General features: G+C 38.4%; 1 protein-coding gene across 5 annotated transcripts in view; it reads left to right on the forward strand.

Annotated features, from left to right (window-relative positions):
- The window catches only part of sema5a (sema domain, seven thrombospondin repeats (type 1 and type 1-like), transmembrane domain (TM) and short cytoplasmic domain, (semaphorin) 5A), a 151,987-nt gene that overhangs the window by 102,501 nt on the left and 29,818 nt on the right, over positions 1 to 19,668 (forward strand). For all 5 annotated transcript variants that reach the window (XR_005232599.1, XM_017406745.3, XM_037973211.1 and 2 more), the window contains 2 exons: positions 480 to 627; positions 17,074 to 17,299. Coding sequence is in view for 4 of the 5 variants with exons in the window: in XM_017406745.3 (XP_017262234.1) it covers positions 480 to 627; positions 17,074 to 17,299 (374 nt within the window). In the remaining variant the exon portion in view is untranslated. The remainder of the gene's footprint in view (positions 1 to 479; positions 628 to 17,073; positions 17,300 to 19,668) is intronic.

The following is a 19,668-nucleotide window of genomic DNA, read 5'->3' on the forward strand; positions in this document are numbered from 1 at the left end:
TTCAATCAGAAATAAACTTTATTCCTCCAAACTGAGGTCATTCAAAGAGCTATCCACAACAAGATATCATAGCTTCAAAAGAGCTCTTTTACTGCATTTCTCAAGCACCCAGATCTGGTTTAGTTTCCAAACTTTCCAACAGCTACAGTGATTGTGTTTTTGTTACATCTACAATCAGCAGCAGCAAAATCCAGCCTTAAAGCCACATTAAACCCCTTTTATTTGGATCTCTATCAGGTGTTAATGGAACTCAAAACACCTGAAGACCTCTTATTAGTGGACTCTGGGTTGTATATTTTAAAGTAACATTGGTTTTACGTTTAAATTATGGCTGTAAGCATTAGTTTTTGTCACTACATTGTGAACTGACTAAACTCTTAGGTCACATTTCAGAGAGTGAGATCTTGTTGCTTAATATGACAGTTTAAACAAAGAACTAAACCCCTCTTTGGGTGTTTTTTTTTTCCCCCTCCACCCAGATACTGTAATGAACACCTGCCCTGCCCGCCACACGTTTACTGGTCCGCCTGGTCGGCATGGGAACGCTGCAACGTGCCCTGCGGTGGAGGCATCCAGTCACGACGCAGAACCTGTGAGAACGGTAACGACTGTCCAGGGTGTGGTCAGGTACGTCACGCAAAATGATGGCTTTCATTCAACACCACACTCTGTGTCTTCTCTCAGGCTATTCAGAGCTTTAAGAAAAAGCTTGGCCTAAACCGTATGAAGCAATGAAAATGGAACATCTAACATGACCAAATCCCTTGGCTATATTTATACTGTGGTAGCAGCGATCAGATTTATTACCAAGACCTATTTAATGCCGCAAATGCGCACACACACACAGAGTAATCACTCTGCATATGAATAGGCTTATTTTCTGCCACAATGCTTTCTCCGAAGCCCAGATGATGCAAGGCAGTGTTGAAATATGAGCTTTGATGAAAGAATGATGTGACACTTTTGTTATTTCTGGTCCTATTTTCTGACATACACACATTCTCTTATCCACAGTCCCGGTAAGAATGAGAGAGAATGAACATGATCGCTTCTCGTGTCCCTCTTGGAAGAGGATTAAAGAATATGGGTCAGGGCCTTGTGGATACACGGGATTCTTGAAGTGTTTGTTTGTAGATTTTCTTTAAAACGTGGTGTAGGGTTTGAATTTTTAATGCTTCAAACTCAAAGCTGATCATTGTAACTGTAAAATGTAGGGTTTAGATTCAGGGTTACAGCTGGATGCAGGTATATAGTTTGTTTTACTGGACCCTAGTTGGAAGAAATGTTTTAAATAAAACTAGCATTTCTTGAATAAATGTTTATTGCTCGCTGCCTCTCATGCAAAACCTTTAAACAAAGATCTTGTGTGATTTGTTAGCCGTCAATGTATGTGATGGGGATGAATATCAGCTACCATCGCATCAAATTTAAGCTCAATATTTGTAAAAATTTACTGACTTGTAGCCATTTTTGTTTGCTTTAAGATCAGCAGGCTGTGACAGCCATCTTGAATCTGACTGAATCGAAAAGGTAATCAGTTGTAGAGACATCTATTGATTACTTTCTGAGAGTTGTATTAAAATCCATTCAGTGGGTCATAAAATATTTTGCTAACAGGCAGAAAAATAAACACAGACACAGGTAATTACATGATTGCCTGCATTTCACGACACTGAGCAATAAAAATCATTAAAATGTTGAAGGAAGTCACATCACATAAAGCAGATTTTTTTGTTGTTGTGACAGGGCTAAATAATGCTCTATATTTTTAAAACATTCCACACAAGTCCCTCCAACCTTAAGAGCATTTATTGTGTCTGATAATTACCCATGACACATTAGTAGCTGGAAAACCATCAAATGAAAAGACCGACCTCTCATTATGTTGCCATTTTCTGCTCTCATTCACGTATCAACTTTCTCCCTCTCGAACACGTTTACATTCACGGGTTGGCAGCCGTCGTGCTTCTGTCGCGGCACAGCCATCACATCCGAGCTGAATCATCCTGGCAAAAACCCTGCATTCCTTCGGCAGCTCTGCTCAGAAAAGAAAACCCATGTTGGCATTCAGGAGGAAATCCCATCACCTGCTCGCAGCTGATCCCTAAAGGGAAACTGCGCCTCTGACTGTCACTGTTCGGCGTCGTGTTTGATGTGTGCTGCAAACGGAAAGCGAGCAGCAGATATTGATATCAGGTGAAGTCATGAGGGGTCAAGTGATCCCCCTGGAGTAACGCTCTAGTTTTTCAGAGTGTTGAACTAAATGGCTCTGCGTTTTTTTACCCTCCTGCTCCTGTTTTATTGTTTTGTCATCGGCACCTTGTCATCTTCCTTTGTGATCTGGGCTTAATTGGGGTCCGTCTGAGCCACTGGACTTGTAATTGGATGTAAACTTCACAAACACCTTTTTGCGTGGAAAGACTTTGTTTGGACAGCTTTGGCAACACTTTATGGCTTCACCTTCCCTCTGATCAAAAAAACATTTACTGCCTTTTTGTGTACAATTTTGATCCAGTAATAAATAGCTACAGATGTTAATGAAGAGTAATCGCCACTGTGCACTTAGGTAGACAGAGTAATGTGTTTTATGATAGGGCTGCACAATATATTGTAAATTTATTGTCGTTGCAATATCAATGTTGCAAAGTGCTGGAATAAATCACAAACACAAACTTCACGCCAGTATTATATTTAGCCAGTCAAATGGACTCGCACTACCCTTAATGTCCACAGCTTATTTAGATGATGGTGGCTGAAATGCTAAAGCTAAAAAGAGGCTTTGTTCACACAGACACAGGTTTGTCAAAATAATATTTTTATTTTTTGTTTCTAGAAATATCCTCATTAATGTCTTCGTCCATAGAAAGACATTTCATCCTAATGTGTCACAGGCGGTTATCAGACACAATGAATGCTTCTAAGGTTGGAGGACATTTTAATTTAACCTTTATTTATTCAGGCAGAATAAGAACTATTTGTTATTTACAACTGCAGCCTGGCAAAGGGCAAAGGGAAAACAATCTGGAAAATGTGGGTTTATCACATCAACATAACTAAATATGGACCAAATGGCATCATTACCATCCAGCCAAAATGTCAGGGTTTTTTTTTTTTGGTGCTGCCATGTTGTATTTTTAGAACTAGAGGCTGTGCACAAAAGATGTGGGGCTGTACCCTTCATACAAAAGGCCCGCCTTCACACCCCCTGACTCCCTAACAAGCCAGTACTGTCAATCCCAGTGTAACATAACTCAAATAACTAATTAAAACTAAATATATATATATATTTTTAGAATGCATATTTGAACATACAGCAACAAAGTAAGAACTATCAACAAAAAATCAACACCTTTGTGTTGCTTCAACTTCCGGCTTCTAGTCCTGTCTCTATCTTGTTGGTTTATCACAAGTAATTTAACATAAAATCAGGTTTTCCTAATATTGTGTAGTCCATTTTTTTTAAATCATTCAAACTTTGAAGGTTCCTTACAATGACAGGGATGGCAAGAGCGATGGGAATAGGTTGTTTAAATTCAATAAGACGTAGTTCAGTTTTGCTCACCATCTGTCTCAGTTTTCATCCCTTTGACACATTCATGTAAGATTCAACAGATGACATACACTGCAGGTTCAGTCATCACAGGTAAAGTTTTTTCAGACCCTGTGTCCTGCTGAGACATAAAGAAACGCAGAGTTTGTCTTAGACAACGGTGCTTGGATGTACATTTGAGTATTCATGTTTACCTCCAGAGATTGATGTTGTCTCAGCCACCTGTGGTTAGCTCCAGGTGTTTGCCAGACATTAATGGACAGAGAGGAGCTAACATCTGCTCCGTGTTTTAAAGAGATGTCAAGCAGAGAAGTCTCAAGCTCTACAAACTTGTGGAACTTTTTGGAAACTGTAAACTTGGATGGGAACATTGCAGACACTGTCCCAGCGTGCTGCAAATCCTCTCTACCTGGATTTCTGTGCTCGTGTCGTCTCCGCAGGGAGCCGACATCACAAAAAGAGAATAACTGAAGTGAAGCTTTCAGGTGTTCGATTTAAACAGAGGTGACAGAACTCACAATCCAGCCATGCTGCGTTGAATACTTAATGCTTCTGCATGTTTAATTAGAGAAACAAAACAGTCGAACTGTTTTATTTACATCACATCTGCCTAATGTTAGCTTGTTTCACAATCCCAAGTTCAAACTGTGTTTAACTGCAATTTGTTTGTAATCGCCTGCCAGTGAAGGCGAAGGCAGAGCGATCATGTTTTTGCCTGTGTCTCTGTGTCTTCGTTAGCAAAATATCTCATGAAACACTGGACCGATTTTATTAAACTTTTCAATGTGTAATCACTGGATGTACATATACAGCTGATTAAATATTGGAGTCAACCCTATTCAAGATGCCAGACAGCCAACTCATCCCAAAAAAAAAGGCTAACTCAATCAATTTTACAGATGTTGAACTAAAATTTGGTGTGGTAGTAGCTGAGGCTGATCCCCAATTTATACTCTGTGCACTAAGTGAGGTCTGTGTTTAAAACAGCCTACACAAAAATGGCTTTATCTAAAATAATTTTACAGATATTGAGCTAAAAGCTCATACGGTAGTAGCTGACAGTCATTTATAACACATACTTTAAAAGCTTTTAGATTGTTAAAGTTATTGCATGAAATTTGACCAAAACAGCGATAACTCCATCACTTCTCAACATAAGATGAACTAAGTCTAAAACTGCTATGAAGGTTCCTTCAAGGAATGCTTCACCTTTTATTTTAAATGTGTTTCATGTATCATGTTTTAAAATACAACATACTGATAACTTTATTAGTCTGAGCTCTTGTCCATGCAGGGACGCTCTGTCGCTCCAGTGTCCTCGTGTGTACATGAGTTTAAATTTCCTGTAAGGTTGAAAAAAATCTGGTTTTGCATAAACAGTTTAGGCTCTCGTGTCCCAGCAGTGATGCAGCCGGAAGCTGAGTGATCTACCTGTAAGTCCATTTTTCTCCTGCAATGACTAAAAAGAACCTGTTATTAAAGAATATGAGCAACCTTGATTAAAGAAGATGCTAAACTCTCCCCTTTTTCATTTTAGTATCGCAATGAGTACATTTTCATTAGTTATGTGACCATGAGAAGATTAATGTATAAAAATAAATTGTAAACGGCGTTATGCAGTTCAGACACCAAGTTTGAAAGGCGATCCTTGAGACTTTTGTAACTGTGAAGATTGGTATGCTAAATTAGTCTGAAAAATAAATGTTTTTCACAAGCTTAAAAGCAAAGAGTCAGAGAAAAACATTACTTTGAACTGTATTAATTACATATTAAATTAAGTGTCAGTGACCTGATAATTAATAAGTTTTAACAACAGCAGCATATAGATACACATCATTATTGGCACTTTTTAAAAAGATTCAAGTTGAATCAACTTTAACTTCTGATCCAGACACATTCACCATTCACTCATAAAATCTGCATCAGATTTAAATTTTTTAAGCAGATGCTGATATGTTCCTTAGCAAAAATTAATTAAAGTAATTTGGTTTCCTTTATGCTTGATTTCCTAAATTTGAGTTTTAAATGTTTTTTTCTGAATCCCCCGTATGTTGTATTACCTTTTTTTACATGTTTATGTATATTTATTCATTTAACATAACAACTTGCTCACAACTCCTTAAAGTAAGTAAAATCGAACCAAGGTAAACAAAAAATACTGAATATTTGTGCCTAAGATCAGATCTACTCAAACTCAAATTTGTTCTTATTCTGGCAAAATAAACCATGTTGTTTGAACCACCTATTAGGTCTTTAGATGGTATAGCTATAGAGTTTGTAGAAACTTATAAATACCTTTGCATTGTTATTAATAAAAGCTCTCCTGCATGTGTCCCATTGACCACATTCTAAAATAACTAAAGATAAAACTAGTACTTTCTTTTAGAAATATTTCATGCTCCCTTTTTGTGGCTCGTAAACATTTCGTGTCTGCAACCTTCCTACCTTTGCTGCACTATGGTAATGTTTATACATGTGCTGAATGTTCCTCTTGTTGTGGAAGAAATCAAGTTCCAGGCATGGATGAAAACACTCAAACAGGTTTATTTATGTACCGTGCACGGCATACAGAGAGCCTTAAAGACAATTAGGAATTAACATAAGAGTCCCTGCTTTGATCAGGAAGCTCCGAATCAAAGCTCTACCTCCAGAATCCACACAGGAGCTTACATCGAAGATATTAGAATGTTGGTAGGCGAGGAGGAGGCAGGAAGCAAGGTCAGTCTGGTTTCAGTGAAGAGTAACAGGGTCATTTGGTGAAAACCTCATAGGCTGTGGAATTCAGACAGAACATAGTCAAGTCTTGGAATTCAGACATTACACAGTCAGGTGTTAGCTTATAAAAACCTTGCCACCACACTCTTTGTGGAGCCTTGCAATTTATAACAAAATGTAAACCTCTCACATACCACTGTACCCTATACTCATCGGTAAACTGGCCATCATTATCCACCTGCTGACTCCTACACTGGTATACTTTCATTTATAAATCCATCCTAGGCCTGCTGCCCCCTTATCTAGATTCTAAGATGTCACAAAGACAGTACAGTCACAAGCTGCGCTCTCAGGATTTTATTTCTTTCAGTGTCCCCACAGTTTGCACAAAACTTGGAAAAACTCCTATTCTGCTCCATCTTCCTGGAATGCACTGCAGCAAGAACTCAAAATGTCCAGGTTGATCCCTCTGGGACATTTTAAACACATTTTAATCCTCATTTCAAACCAGTTCTTGTGTTTAGGTTTTGTTTAACTCTGCTCCCTTTTAAACGTCAAGATAACATTTTATGATTATCGTGTTGTTATTTTTATGTAACTGATGCTCTGTGTTGCAGGTCTCTCTCTCATAAATGAGACTACTTGTCTCAATGAGATTACCTGCCTAAATAAAAGTAAATAAAGATGACATATCTAAGAGTGATAAAGTATTTGAAACTCTGCCAGTTCATTTGAAAGTGAGAATATGTTTTCAATCGATCTGATGATAATTGTTATGTGCCCTAACTCATTTGAAGAGCAATTTTCTATCAATTTGATTTTCACAACTTTGGATTGTAAAAATGGAACTCTGAAATAATTGTTTGGACTTTATATTTTGTACAATAAGACCACATATTTCCTTTGCAATAAATGTCAGCTATGTTAAAAATAAGGTGTTATAATAATAGCTTGTGGGGTTGCCAAACAACTAAATGCTTTCTTGCACTTGCAAACAGAGATTCTTACGGCTTCATCAAGATGAAATCACTGAACAACTACAACTCTATGTAAAAGATAATAGTCTTCCTTCTACAACGTGTTTCGGATCAAGGAGATAAAACAGACCCCAAAAAAATGTAAGTGGATCAATAAAAACCAATATAGAGCTTTTTAGTAGAGATCAGAAGTGTTGTCTTTGTGGAAAGGGAAACGCATTTCAGCACAAAGGCTTTATCCCATTTAGAAAACATGGAAACTTTATGAGGATCCGGGCCTGAGTTTTTGCAGCCTAATGGCCTGCCATTACTGACGGAGTAATGAATTCTGCCGTTTAGCAGTGAAATCTGAAGTAAAACGCGTGTAACAGACATCTGTTTGTGAAATGAATCTTAACAGACAGAGGATCATAAAGCAGAGCAATGACCCAGAGTCAGTGAGTTCTGCCAAATAATAAAGAATAAAGTGAATGTTTCAGAATGATCAGATCTTGACTGCAAGCCAACAGAAATGTTATGGAAGGAACTAAAGCGAGCAGTTTCAGCAGTAAACCCACCCCAACACCTCAGAGTGTTAAAATGTCCTGAAAGTGTCTCAATAAATTAAAGGCCTAGCACTCTTTGAACCAATCCATGTGTTATACTCAAAGTGGGTGATGGGGGCAATGCTTACCTACTATCACACCAAATTTTAGATCAATATATGTAAAACTAATTGAGTTTTAAATATTATTTGTTTGCTAAGATTGCTGTGCTGTGGCATTCATCTTGAATTGAAACCAGAAGTTATCTAGTTGTAGATGTACACCCAGTGATTACTTTATGGAAGTTTTATCAAAGTCTGTTCTGTGAGCCATGAGATATTTATAATGGGAAAGATAGTAAACATGCAGACATGGGCAAAAACATTGTCACCCTTTTCCCTTTTGGCAGTGGGTGATAAACATGAAACTCTGAAAACAGCAGTTCATGCACTTCTGCCTCTCACACAAATTAAATATTTGAGCAATTTTCCCAATTAATAAATGACTCAATGTAATAATTTTGTCTCATTTGTTTAATTGGATTCTCGTTTTTTTCTCTTTTTGAAACAGTCAAAGGTTAGCAAAAAATGATAAATTTATTAAAAGCTCCTAAACTTTCAAAAGCAACTATAGGTTTTTAAAAATGACACTTTTTAAAAGAGAATTTAAAACGGTCTAATCAAGGTCTCACACTTCATTGTTTATGGTGTCGGTATTCTCTTTGATTCCTACTTTTATCCTGGAAGATAACTTACTTCAAGGTTTAGTGATTTTTCAAAAACATATATCTCACTGTGGTATTTCCTACTGTTTACATTGACGTACATTGAATTCTCTTATTTCCATAAGGATAAAAAAAATCTATTCTCCTGTCCTGAATTCTCCACACAGAGTTTAATAAGTAAAATTTGAGTCATACAGAACTGATGATGCACAGAGCTCCTTAATGAAATCGAGAGCTGTTCTATTTACCTGTAAGGAGTTCAGTCAAGCAGCCAGGCTGTGAAATGAAAGTTAAGTACCCACTGTTTGTGCAGGCGGCCCGATGTGTGAGCCTACTTGTGTATTTTTTATATTGTTCTGCTTTAGTCATTGTGTGTGCAGCGGTGTGTGGCCTGCTCCTGGGCGACAGCAGGCTTCATTATGGAGTCAGACTGCTGGGGAGACGCACAGAGAGAGAAAGAGAAGTCGGCATTTGACAGAGTGCTTTTTGGTCGGCGCTGCTAATTGAACTGATGTGTCACGGAGACTTGAAGAACATTAGGCTTCTGTCTGGGTGGACTCCGCCGCAACAGATAAAGATGGTGGCACAGCGGAGGATCACTTACTCTCACGTATCACATCTGGACCATACAAACAATCAACAGGATGCTAGTTTGTAAACTCAGGCCTCTTTATTTTGCCAAACACAGAAGCTTTTCTCACTTGCTCACACACCTCAAATCCCCGTCCAATAAGAAGTATAATTAGTATAATGATGGTAGAAGCCTGGAAAGGCATGACTACTTATTTCTTTCTCTTCTAAAGCTAGTGAGCCACCACAGAGGCCTTTTACTATCCATAATTATACAAAGATATAAATATACAGGCAGTATTTCTGTCTGTCTATTTCACATTTGTCCTTTAAAAATATGGAAAAATTAAGGATTTATAGTTTTCTTTTGTTTTGTTCTGTCAAATTGTATTTTTTTGGTTTATAACACCTTAAATCTTATAACCAGAAAGGTAATATGTGGTGCGGATTCACAACTAAAATCCTCCAAATTTAAATCCAATTCCAGTCTATTCATTCCTGTTATAGCTACAATACAGTCACATATAGTACACTAGAAAATGCAAATTAGTAAAAGCTATTTATCTAAGCAAGCCAGCAGACTTATTTAAATCATCACGTTGTTGCAGTCTCCCAGCCTGAGCAGCATACGGGCGACAGTGGAAAGGAATGACTCTCTTTTAACGGGAAGAAATCTCCAGCACAACCAGAAACAGGATGGGCGGACATCTGCCTCCGTCGGCTGGGGGATTGAGAGGACAGGAAAGAGGCACAAACAAACACAGAAGGATTGGTTCAGGTGTCGTTTCAATGGAGAGAAAAGCAGGTTACAGGCAGCAATTATTGCAAATCTAAACATGGAGAGTTGAGTAACGACAGCAGCAGAGCGAGGAAATGAGGTCAGTTTGTCCTCCTACAGTATAAGCCTATAGCAGCATGACTACGGGAGAGCTCAGGAAACCCAAGCCACCCATAACTATAGGATTTATCAAAAAAAGGCTTATACGTAGACACCCTGCTCTGTTAGGAAAATATGGAACAATAGGATCTTTAATAAAGGATGGAGCTTGGTTGTTGAGAGCTGTGTATGTTAGAAGCAAGATACAAAGCTAATTCTAATCTGAATCTGAACACTTCAGGCTGGGACTGAAATGCCTTTTTTTCATAAGGACTGAGGAGGCATGAGAGATTGAAGTCACCCGGCTGCTTTTGCGCCTCTGAGCCATGAAGGGAGGTAGTCACAGAGCTGAAACGATCTGTGTGTCTATGTAATGGACTCAGGATTTAGATTAGGAGGTGTGTAACATACATTTCAGCTCCCTCTGTTATCCTTCATGCCTCCTGTGGTTTAACAATGCCAGCTTCATTGTGTAAGCTCACATCGTTGTGGGATGTGGCCACTTCGATTGGTGATCTATGAACGATCAAAGACTCAACTTTTGCGGTCATGCCGCAGAACTGTTTTTTTTTTTCTGAAAAGCCCTGTGAGACTTGAAGAACATTAGGCTTCTGTCTTGGTGGACTCCACCAGATTGGATAAAGATGTTGGCACAGCACAGCATTACTTCCATCTGGGCCACACATCAGGCTAATAGTTTGTAAACTCAGGCCTCTTTATTTTAACAAACACAGAAGCTTTTCTCTCTTGCTCACACACCTCAGCGCCCCATCCAACAAGAAGTATAATTAGTATAATGATTGTAGAAGGCTGCAGAGGCACAGCTACTTATATCACCCTACAGCTGGTGAGTCCTTTTGTGTCTGCAGTCATACATAGAAAGGAAAAAAACATGCAATAGTTTGCTCTTTTCAATACACATTCTGAAAAGAAATTGTAGAGATGCTGATATTTCCTCTCAAGTTATTTGCCCTCAGTTTGTAGCAGCTCTGCAACAGAAGCTTAGATGTCTGAGGATGAAGAGAGAGTGAGATAGGAGCCGCCCGAATTCAGAACCCAACCGTGCATAAACAAATAAGCGTGCACTTGCTTTAAACGCACACAAACCAGTGCAGGTTGGCAGCCTAAAGTCAAAAGTTTTACTCGGTAGTCAAGTTGACGATCTTGCATAAACACAAGCAGCCCAGCCTCTGCCTGTATTCTGGCCGTCCTGGCTGCTGGTGTGTGTGCCTCCCAGAGCCCTCCTGAGCTCCATTCAGAAACCCATTACAGGGCTGCCCGTGTCTGAGCAGCTGCCTGTTAAAGGTGTTTCATAGCGTAAAATCTCTGCTGTTCGCTCACATCCTGCACACTCCAGAGGGGTATGACTCAAAATCAGCTGACTAATTAAATCCAGCTTTGTGTTCCTCGCGCTACCTTTCAGTTTCCCTGTTTTCCAGCATGTTTTCATTTTCACCTAATTACTCTGAAATTAAAATGTGACTGATTGAGTGGGAAAAAAAGCTAGAAATGTTTCTTTTTCTTTTAGTTTTGTCACCTTATTGTTACATTATGTGTTCCTATAAATTCCTTAAAAAGCTTGGTTAAATGTTTAAATGGAGCATTAAAGTTTAATTTAAGTGTTTGTTTAGTCCGGTTCACTTACACCACATTTAATTTACTGTATGAGTGTTATTTCACTGGAGTTCTTTTATTTGATGTGGGTGTATATGTGTGTGTTAGGGTTATGTGTTTTGACTGATGTGCATTTTCTCTGCCTGTGGTCCTTTTTAAGGACATTATTTCAAACACTAAAAGAAGGAGGAGTTGTTTTTGGTCTTTATTGTTCAGCTTTCGTGTATTTATATATAGCCACTATAACATGGCTCACTTTACTGCAGTGTAAGACAATAAACTGCACTATCGTTCACCATTTAGATCTGGATTTAATATTGTCAGCAGCCGAAGTCTTTAACTGTGTTCTTATCATAGGACCTAGAAATGGAAAAGAGTTGATGCAGTAGACCAAAGCCATAATATCTTGGTTCTGCATCACACTCCTATAACTTCACTTTATTAGGCAAATGTTAGTTTGACAAGAAAAACTGTTAGTAACACGAAGCTTTTTAAATAGAACTTAAAAAGCCAAGTCATTCCCATTAATAATAATAATAAAATGTCTGTTTTGGATGGAGAGCCCCTTCCTGTTTCTCATCTTGAATTTGTTTTTCCTGTTAACAAGAAGTCAGAGTGCAGATCGAACTTAACAGATTTTAAATCCCCTTTAGTATTTATGTCATTTGTGGTTCTGTATTGCGTAACTGACTTTCCTGTTTTTTAAAAACACTACAATCCCCAGTACGTGCCTTTAGTCCGCCGTAAATTAATTTAATAACACAGCTGCCACTTTAATTACATCTCCAGAGTAAAAATAAAACAGAGGCAAGCCAGACTTCATAAACATCTTTTAAATCTGTATCTAGAGTCCGCAGACGTTTTTACCTCAGTTGTGAATATTTTTTTATTGTGTTGATATAGAAATTATCTTTTACTTTTTGTCACGTTTTTATCCTGAATGGTTCCGTTGCAGACTATCAGACTGACTGAGAAAGGAGCTAGGAAATTTGAAAAATAATATGTGAGAAAACATTAACAAATCATGAACCAAGGATGTGAAACTATTTTATAGACCACAGATAATCATATCATCCCCTCCACCATCCAGTATTGAACAGTCCGTGTCACTCCACATCTTTTCTATTTGCTAAATGTCAGCACAGGCTTTCTTTTTTTCTTACTCAATACAAATCATAAAAAATATATATACACCTGAAATTAAAAGGTACATATATGGCAAGCAGTTGGGTCATGTAATCAATGCCTTGAGACAGTCTACAGGAAGCTGTTTGTATATTTATTCGATATATCTGATATCAAGCATCCTTTTTTTTACACTGGCAATCTAGGTGAGTGTTTCACATTTTATTGTGTATTTTTACATTGGGGGACATTTTTCAATTTTTGTCAATTTCTATCTTGCAAGTCTGGGTAAAATTAACTGGCACAAACTATTTTTTCATGCTATTTCCTTTAGAAATAGATAACTTTCTGGAGTTTATTAAACTTCTTTGTATGATACATGGCCTGTGGGTTACTGTTTATTGTTCAGACTGTATGAAATAGACAGTAAAATATGACTTTTTTGTTTTATAGTGAAGTTACCAGGTGACATATTCCACCTTGGTGTACATGTCCTGCTACCTTATCTTCCCCACTAACAAGGGTGGTTTGTTTTTCTGTTTTTGCTTCTCTGCCTCTGGGAAAGTTATTGTCTGTTTTTAAAAAAAAAATAGCATTTGGCTTTTGTTTCTCTTTCCTGTTGTACCAAACTGTGACCCTCATACTGAGGTGTATGTACACCGAACCGCGACTCGAATGTACCGTTACACCCTCAGTATTAAGATGTTCACACAAACCACTAGGATTTTTTTAATCCAGTCAGAATTGAACTGAGTTTGTTAAAAAGGATATCTACAGCAGATAAGATATTATGTGTTCCTAACCCTTTTACAGAACCCCATTTTAAAAGATCTAAAGTATCACTGTAGGACACTGAACATTTAAAAATGTTATAATGTTTCTTCTAAACAATGCAACTCTAATGTATTTCTAAGCTACTGAAGTTTTGTTGGAAAGCCAAAAACTATGACTGTGACTGAATTTGACTCGTAAGTTTATGAGCCAAGATTAGGCTAAAAACTACCAGCAGAAATAAAAGCTGATCCTGTCAAAACTCTCTTCAAATGTGACATTTTCCATGAGTAACATTTCAGACGCTCTGCTTGTTGCTTTAGTAAATTATCACAAACTGAGACTGAGTAACAAATGTGGTTGTACTGCTCACTGAATACAACTAAAAGGACAAATATTGTTTTAAACAACCATTTATGTTACATATTTGTCGCTTTTCTGTAAAAAAATAGGAATGAAACAAACTGAATTTGTTTAGTTTTTTTGCCATTTTAGTTCTCTAATAAGTGTCCAAATGTGAATTTCCTGACAAAGGCGACTTTTTTCCTCATATTTATATATTCAAGTTTGAGATTCAATGTTACCTAAGACTCTTATTCTTCACACAGTGTGTTTATGGCTCCTCTTCACAGGTTCAACAGTTTCTGTACTTCTATCAGCCTTTTTTCTCAAAGTGTTTGAGTAGTTTTTTTTTTGTATCATTCCTTTTAACAACTTGCGTCCTCGCAAGTTTATTTCAGGAACTGGTGATATATTGTGTTTATGGGGTCTTTATATAGGTCTATTTATTCTGAATAGTTTGGGTCTATAGTAAAGATATAAAAACTGTGCTTGGACATGCAAATAAGGGCATCGTTTGAAGTCTGTTCAGTAAATAGGATGTTTTTATTACACGGTATATATTTATCACCTTGTAAGCTGTATATACTTCAGCAGAGACCTTGAATGAGGTTTAGCTTTAAACCCAGTAATTATCTCCTCAGCCCCTCCGCATGAACACTAATCCTTAGAGAGTAAAGGGAGAAATGCTTACCAGACAAGCCTCATTAAATATTTACCGTGTTTGGCCACCATCAACGGCTCGCACAACAAACACCCACAGATCGGTTGGCTTTTTTCTGCCCAATTCAAGCCATGTGTTGCTTTCCTGTCACGGCAGTCAACGGCAGGACAAAAAGGTGGATTTTTATTTTTATTTTTTCCATTATTGGCTGATAATCGCAGATTGTGGGCCAGTCTGTGATGTGTGACAACGTTAAATATTAATGTCTGGGGATGATTATTGTAGGAGATGGAGAGAGGCAGCAAGTGTGATGGAGGTGACACTCCCATTCATCACGGGGGCCTTAACAGAATCTAAATCCTCCCTGTGTTTTTAACCTTGATACTCTGGGGGGGAGGAAAAGAGGAGGAGACGTTGTGAATGGGTGGAAGCAGAGAGAGATGAAACAGAGTTACAGACGGGAAAACTGGCGGGGAAAGATCCGACACGTTGCCAGTTATGAACAGCGTGTGAAAAATGGGCACAAAGAAATGTAAAGATAGATGGATGGATGCAAAGCAAGATTATGAGAGGTGATATAAAAAAGAGGATGGTGAAAAATAGGCCTGCATAATGTTTAAAGTATAGAGTTCTTTTTCCCTCAGCTGACCCGTCAGACTTCCCCATGTGACAAGCTGACAGATGTGCAGAAAGGAACTCTTATCTTATTTTATCAAGGTCTGGCAGTCACTCAAGCCCTATTCAGCATAAATAAACAAGTGGAGAAAAAAATGGCAGCCATCTCACCTTATTTTCAAGGGTGTCATTTACTTCAAATGTGTCACCTCCTCAAACTCCTTATTTTTTATCAGGGAATAAAAAGGAAGGCTGGACTGCCATTTATGCACCTAATATCTTTTTGAATCATATAATCAAGTATAGCGCCACATAAGAAGCAGAGTATTTGTTAAAGGAGACGGAGAATATATATTTATTTATATACCTTTGGCACTTTTGACTAAGTCTCATGCATCATACCATTAGACCTTCAGAGCTCTTTTACTTGGTTTTACAGCCCAGCTTTAAAAAGATTGCATTAAAAAAGATGCAGACAGGAGGAAAGGTTACCATTGAGAATGCTTTCTTTTCTCTTTTTCATAGTTTTTGCCTTTTTCCATCAATTATTAAAACTGATCAATGGCATTTGCATCCACATTATTTTGTCTCTGAACATGTTCAGGAAGTTGTCTAAGTCCAGTATTAGCAAAATATCTCTACTATACTGATTATAATGAAACTCTCAGAAAGTAATCCCTGGAAGCTCATCTACAACTGATTAACTTTGTATGTTTCTCCATTTTAAGATGGCTACCAAAGCTAGATAACCTTTGCCGACACAAACATGGCTACAGCTCAGCCAGTTTTACAAAGATTGTGCTAAAACTTGATGTGGAGGTAGCTAAGAGTCATTCCAAACATATACTCTGATCTTGCAATATTGCAGGAGATAGTGCATGACATCATTTACAAGGTTTGACCAAAACAGCCATAACGCTGTCTTAAAACTGGCGTAAAAAGCTGTGGGTGATAGGCATTCCTTTAAGGAATGCTAGATCTTTCATTTGATGGATTAGAATAGGTATTTCAGCAGTGAGTGGTCCTGTATTTGGTAACATACAGAGCAATGAACCAGCCACAAATGCAACTATTTCAATCCTGCTACTCTGCTGCTTTGCGAGTTATCTGTCACGCACTCTACATGCAGTATATTAATCAAAATATGATCAAATATACTTATTTATATATTCCTTCTCAAAAGCCAAACTTTCTTGTAATCTTTTTAAAGTGGTCCTGATCAACAGTTCTCCAAACGCTTTTAAAGATTTCTTTGGAGTGCTGCTGCTTCTTTTTATTTTCAGCCCAATGTGTGGACACAGAATTTTCTTTTAGTGTATATATGAATGCGTCTTACTTCAAGTAATGAACCAGTGCTGTGTTGACAAATAACAGACAACTTTAGCAAAGAACCCGTTTTAAATTGATCTTAGACACTCTGTTACCTGCAGCCTGTCACAGAAACGCAATCTGTTCCCATTTCTTTAGCTTGAATCTATAAAAAGTACAAAAGATAACACAGTTTGAGTCATAAAATTGTGTTTTAGTATATCTGATTTGCTTCTGCCCCTTTCCCCACCCCAGCACCTACCTGTAGGCTATACATCAGATATGCTCTCACCACTTCCAAACATGTTGGAAATAAACGTGTTCAGTGACGTGATGGGATGGAAGCCAAGATGCCAAACTTTCCTTACGTTCCACAATAAAGATTTATAGGCATTTTAAATGCGAGTTGTCTGACTGAACTGGAATTAAGAGGCTTTCAAGTGTGATAGACAGTGAAAGCTTTGAAAAGTCTGTTGATGTGCACATAAAATGAGCTGTTTAATTTCATGAGTCACCGCTGTGAATTTCAAAAGCCATTGTCCTGTTCATTATTCTTGAGAAATACACCAGAAAACTCTGTCATGCTAATTATTGCTTAACTGATGTGATTATCTCTTCCTCCTCCAGATGCTTCACCTGCCTGCGAGCACGCTCTCCAGGTTAAAAGCAGTCAAATGTGTCCGTACTTTTGTGCCTGCAGGAGTACCAGCCGTGCAACACCCTGCCGTGTCCTGACCTTAAGAAGACCACACCGTGGACTCCCTGGACGCCTGTCAACATCTCTGACAACGGTGGCCACTACGAGCAGCGTTTCCGCTACACTTGCAAAGCTCGAATCCCCGACCCCAGCCTGCTGGAGGTGGGGAGGCAGAGGATCGAGATGCGCTACTGCTCCAGCGACGGCTCCACCGGCTGCTCCACTGACGGTGAGTACAAGATGGAGACAGATGGGCTTCGTCAGCTTCTTGATGCGTCTCCACAGGCTGGTTGTTGTTCTCCTCACCTTAAACAATCCTTTACTCTCTTGTTGTGGAGAGAGAAAAAGTTTGAGACAAGTCCTGGAAAAGTTAAATGAGTCTTGAATTATTTCTCTCTTGTATTCATGATCCCATCTTCCCTGACTTTATCAGTGGATCAAAGCCTCAGTCATGGTAATGAGCTTTTAATGCACAAAGCCCATCAGCAGCTTACAACTAATTGTAGCTCTCCCGTGCACAGATGTGTGCATGTGCAAAGTTTGGTTACACTCTTAGATGCAAAAGTTTTTCATTGTTTCAGCCTTGCATTCACAAAGAAATGGCAATTTAGAAGCCCCTAAGCAATATATTTTGAAACTAGTTTCCAGAGTAAAAACATTATAAAATGCAATCATGGCGTTTTTGTGTGGATAGCATAAAAACAACCATTTGAAAAGCATGATGTCACAGACCCACCTCTAAACTATGACCCCAAGCGTGACAGCAAAAACAACAATAATGACAGACTACATGCTTGCATTTGTGCTGCAGACGCTAGCCTCTCAACTTCAAACTACAAACAAACCTTTGTCTCTGTTACTTTAATGAGCGGACAAGACTGATGAACAATACAATTACCTGAAATACAGTAGAGCAAAAACCCCATTATTGTTACACCAAATCATCTAAAGCCAAAAATGTTTCTATCACTTTATTGACCATTCTCTGTCAACAATACAAAAACAATCTCAAAATGCTGCTGAGTGCTTAAATAAGTCTCACATAAGTTGTTCTGATGCTTCAAATACATGGACCTTCTTAGTTGCAAACAAGTTCTTGTTTTGAGGAAAAAAAAGGGTTTATGTACTTGTTTAAAAAGAAAAAGGTGGCCAACAGGATATTTTACATGGCAAAAAATGACGACATTTAACCAAGACTGCAACCGAGCCTGGTCTTCTTCGGGGTCTGTTCTGGGTTTCACTAATGAACAGAGTCTCAAAACAAGCCCTCACCAAACCTCCACATATTATGCCATGTGAAATAATTTTAACAAAAAAATCCACAAGGTCCACAGAGTGCTTTTGATTTTCTTTACTTTTGGCCACTTGCTGTTTTTAACAAGTACATGCCTCTTTTTTTTTACTTGAAACAAGAATCCTCGTTGGCAACTAATAAAAGCAAATGTTGCAAAAGAAACTACAAAATACATCAGGTATTGTACATTTAAACACTCAGAAAGACCTGAAAGGTTTCCATTGTGTTCATGAATTTGTACTCCCAGTCAACACTGTCCTACACTTTTGTGGTCTAGTTTAACATAAAGTTCCACTTTGTTGTCAGTCCACAAAAAGATCTGGTTCTTGCTCTTGTATTCACCATCCTCGTTCTTTTTCTCCTTCTGAAGCTTACAGTTCGAACCACAGACTGTATAATATATACAGTTTGTAAATAAACATTGCATGGCATAGTTACTACTTCTTGTTTTCTGCATTTCTGTGTGGATGAAACATTTCAAGAAACAATCTCATCTTCATGAGAATGTTTTTAGAAACAAAAGATTTATTTTTTGGCGGGGTGGGACAACGTTTCTGTGTGGACAAGACCTTACGCTCTATCTGTCATTGCTTCTAGTTCCTCTTTGCTCAAGTTGATGCACGTTCTCAGTCAGCAAACAGCTCATGAGAATTCAGCGTTGTAAATGTTTGTACAAACAGTTTGCTAATTGAGAAGTTGTTTATGTGGTTAGACATGTTTCCATGTTGGAGAGGAAGCAGGCGGGATGGAACCACACCGCAGCAAACAAGGTTCAAAAAAAGATGAGGCTGTTAAAGTTCGTTTATGTGTTTGTGATGTTGCTCGCTGCCTCTGAGGGGGAAAGCTGCCTTTTAGAGGTTTAAAGTTAGCGCCTGGATAAGATGGAGCAGTGGCCTCCTGCCACTTTGAGTTCATCTGAGTCTCTGGGTGGTCTGCTGGCACCCCGCTGGGATCCCACACACCGCGGTAATCACAGAGGTTATCCGTAATGTACACTATTAGAGGGATTTTCTTTTTGATCTTCTTCATCTTCCTAATTCCTTATCACTAATAGCCGTCTTTGCGTCAGCGCTGCCACTGGTACAAGATGTTCTCTTCCCACTTTGAAGCCAACGCTTTAAATGTTCCTGAAGGGTTTGAAGCGAGCTCTGACAAGCACACTGACTGCAATGTTTTACAAGGACTGACAGCCACACAAGTAAGACATTAGAGAACAAAGGGCTGAGCTTTAATGGGTCTGTCTCCATTCTGATTAGTGGGAGGAAGTCACAGACACCACGCGTTTCATTACAGGTTGTCACACG

The sequence above is a fragment of the Kryptolebias marmoratus genome, linkage group LG21, assembly GCF_001649575.2.
Source record: "Kryptolebias marmoratus isolate JLee-2015 linkage group LG21, ASM164957v2, whole genome shotgun sequence".
NCBI classification, from domain to species: domain Eukaryota; kingdom Metazoa; phylum Chordata; class Actinopteri; order Cyprinodontiformes; family Rivulidae; genus Kryptolebias; species Kryptolebias marmoratus.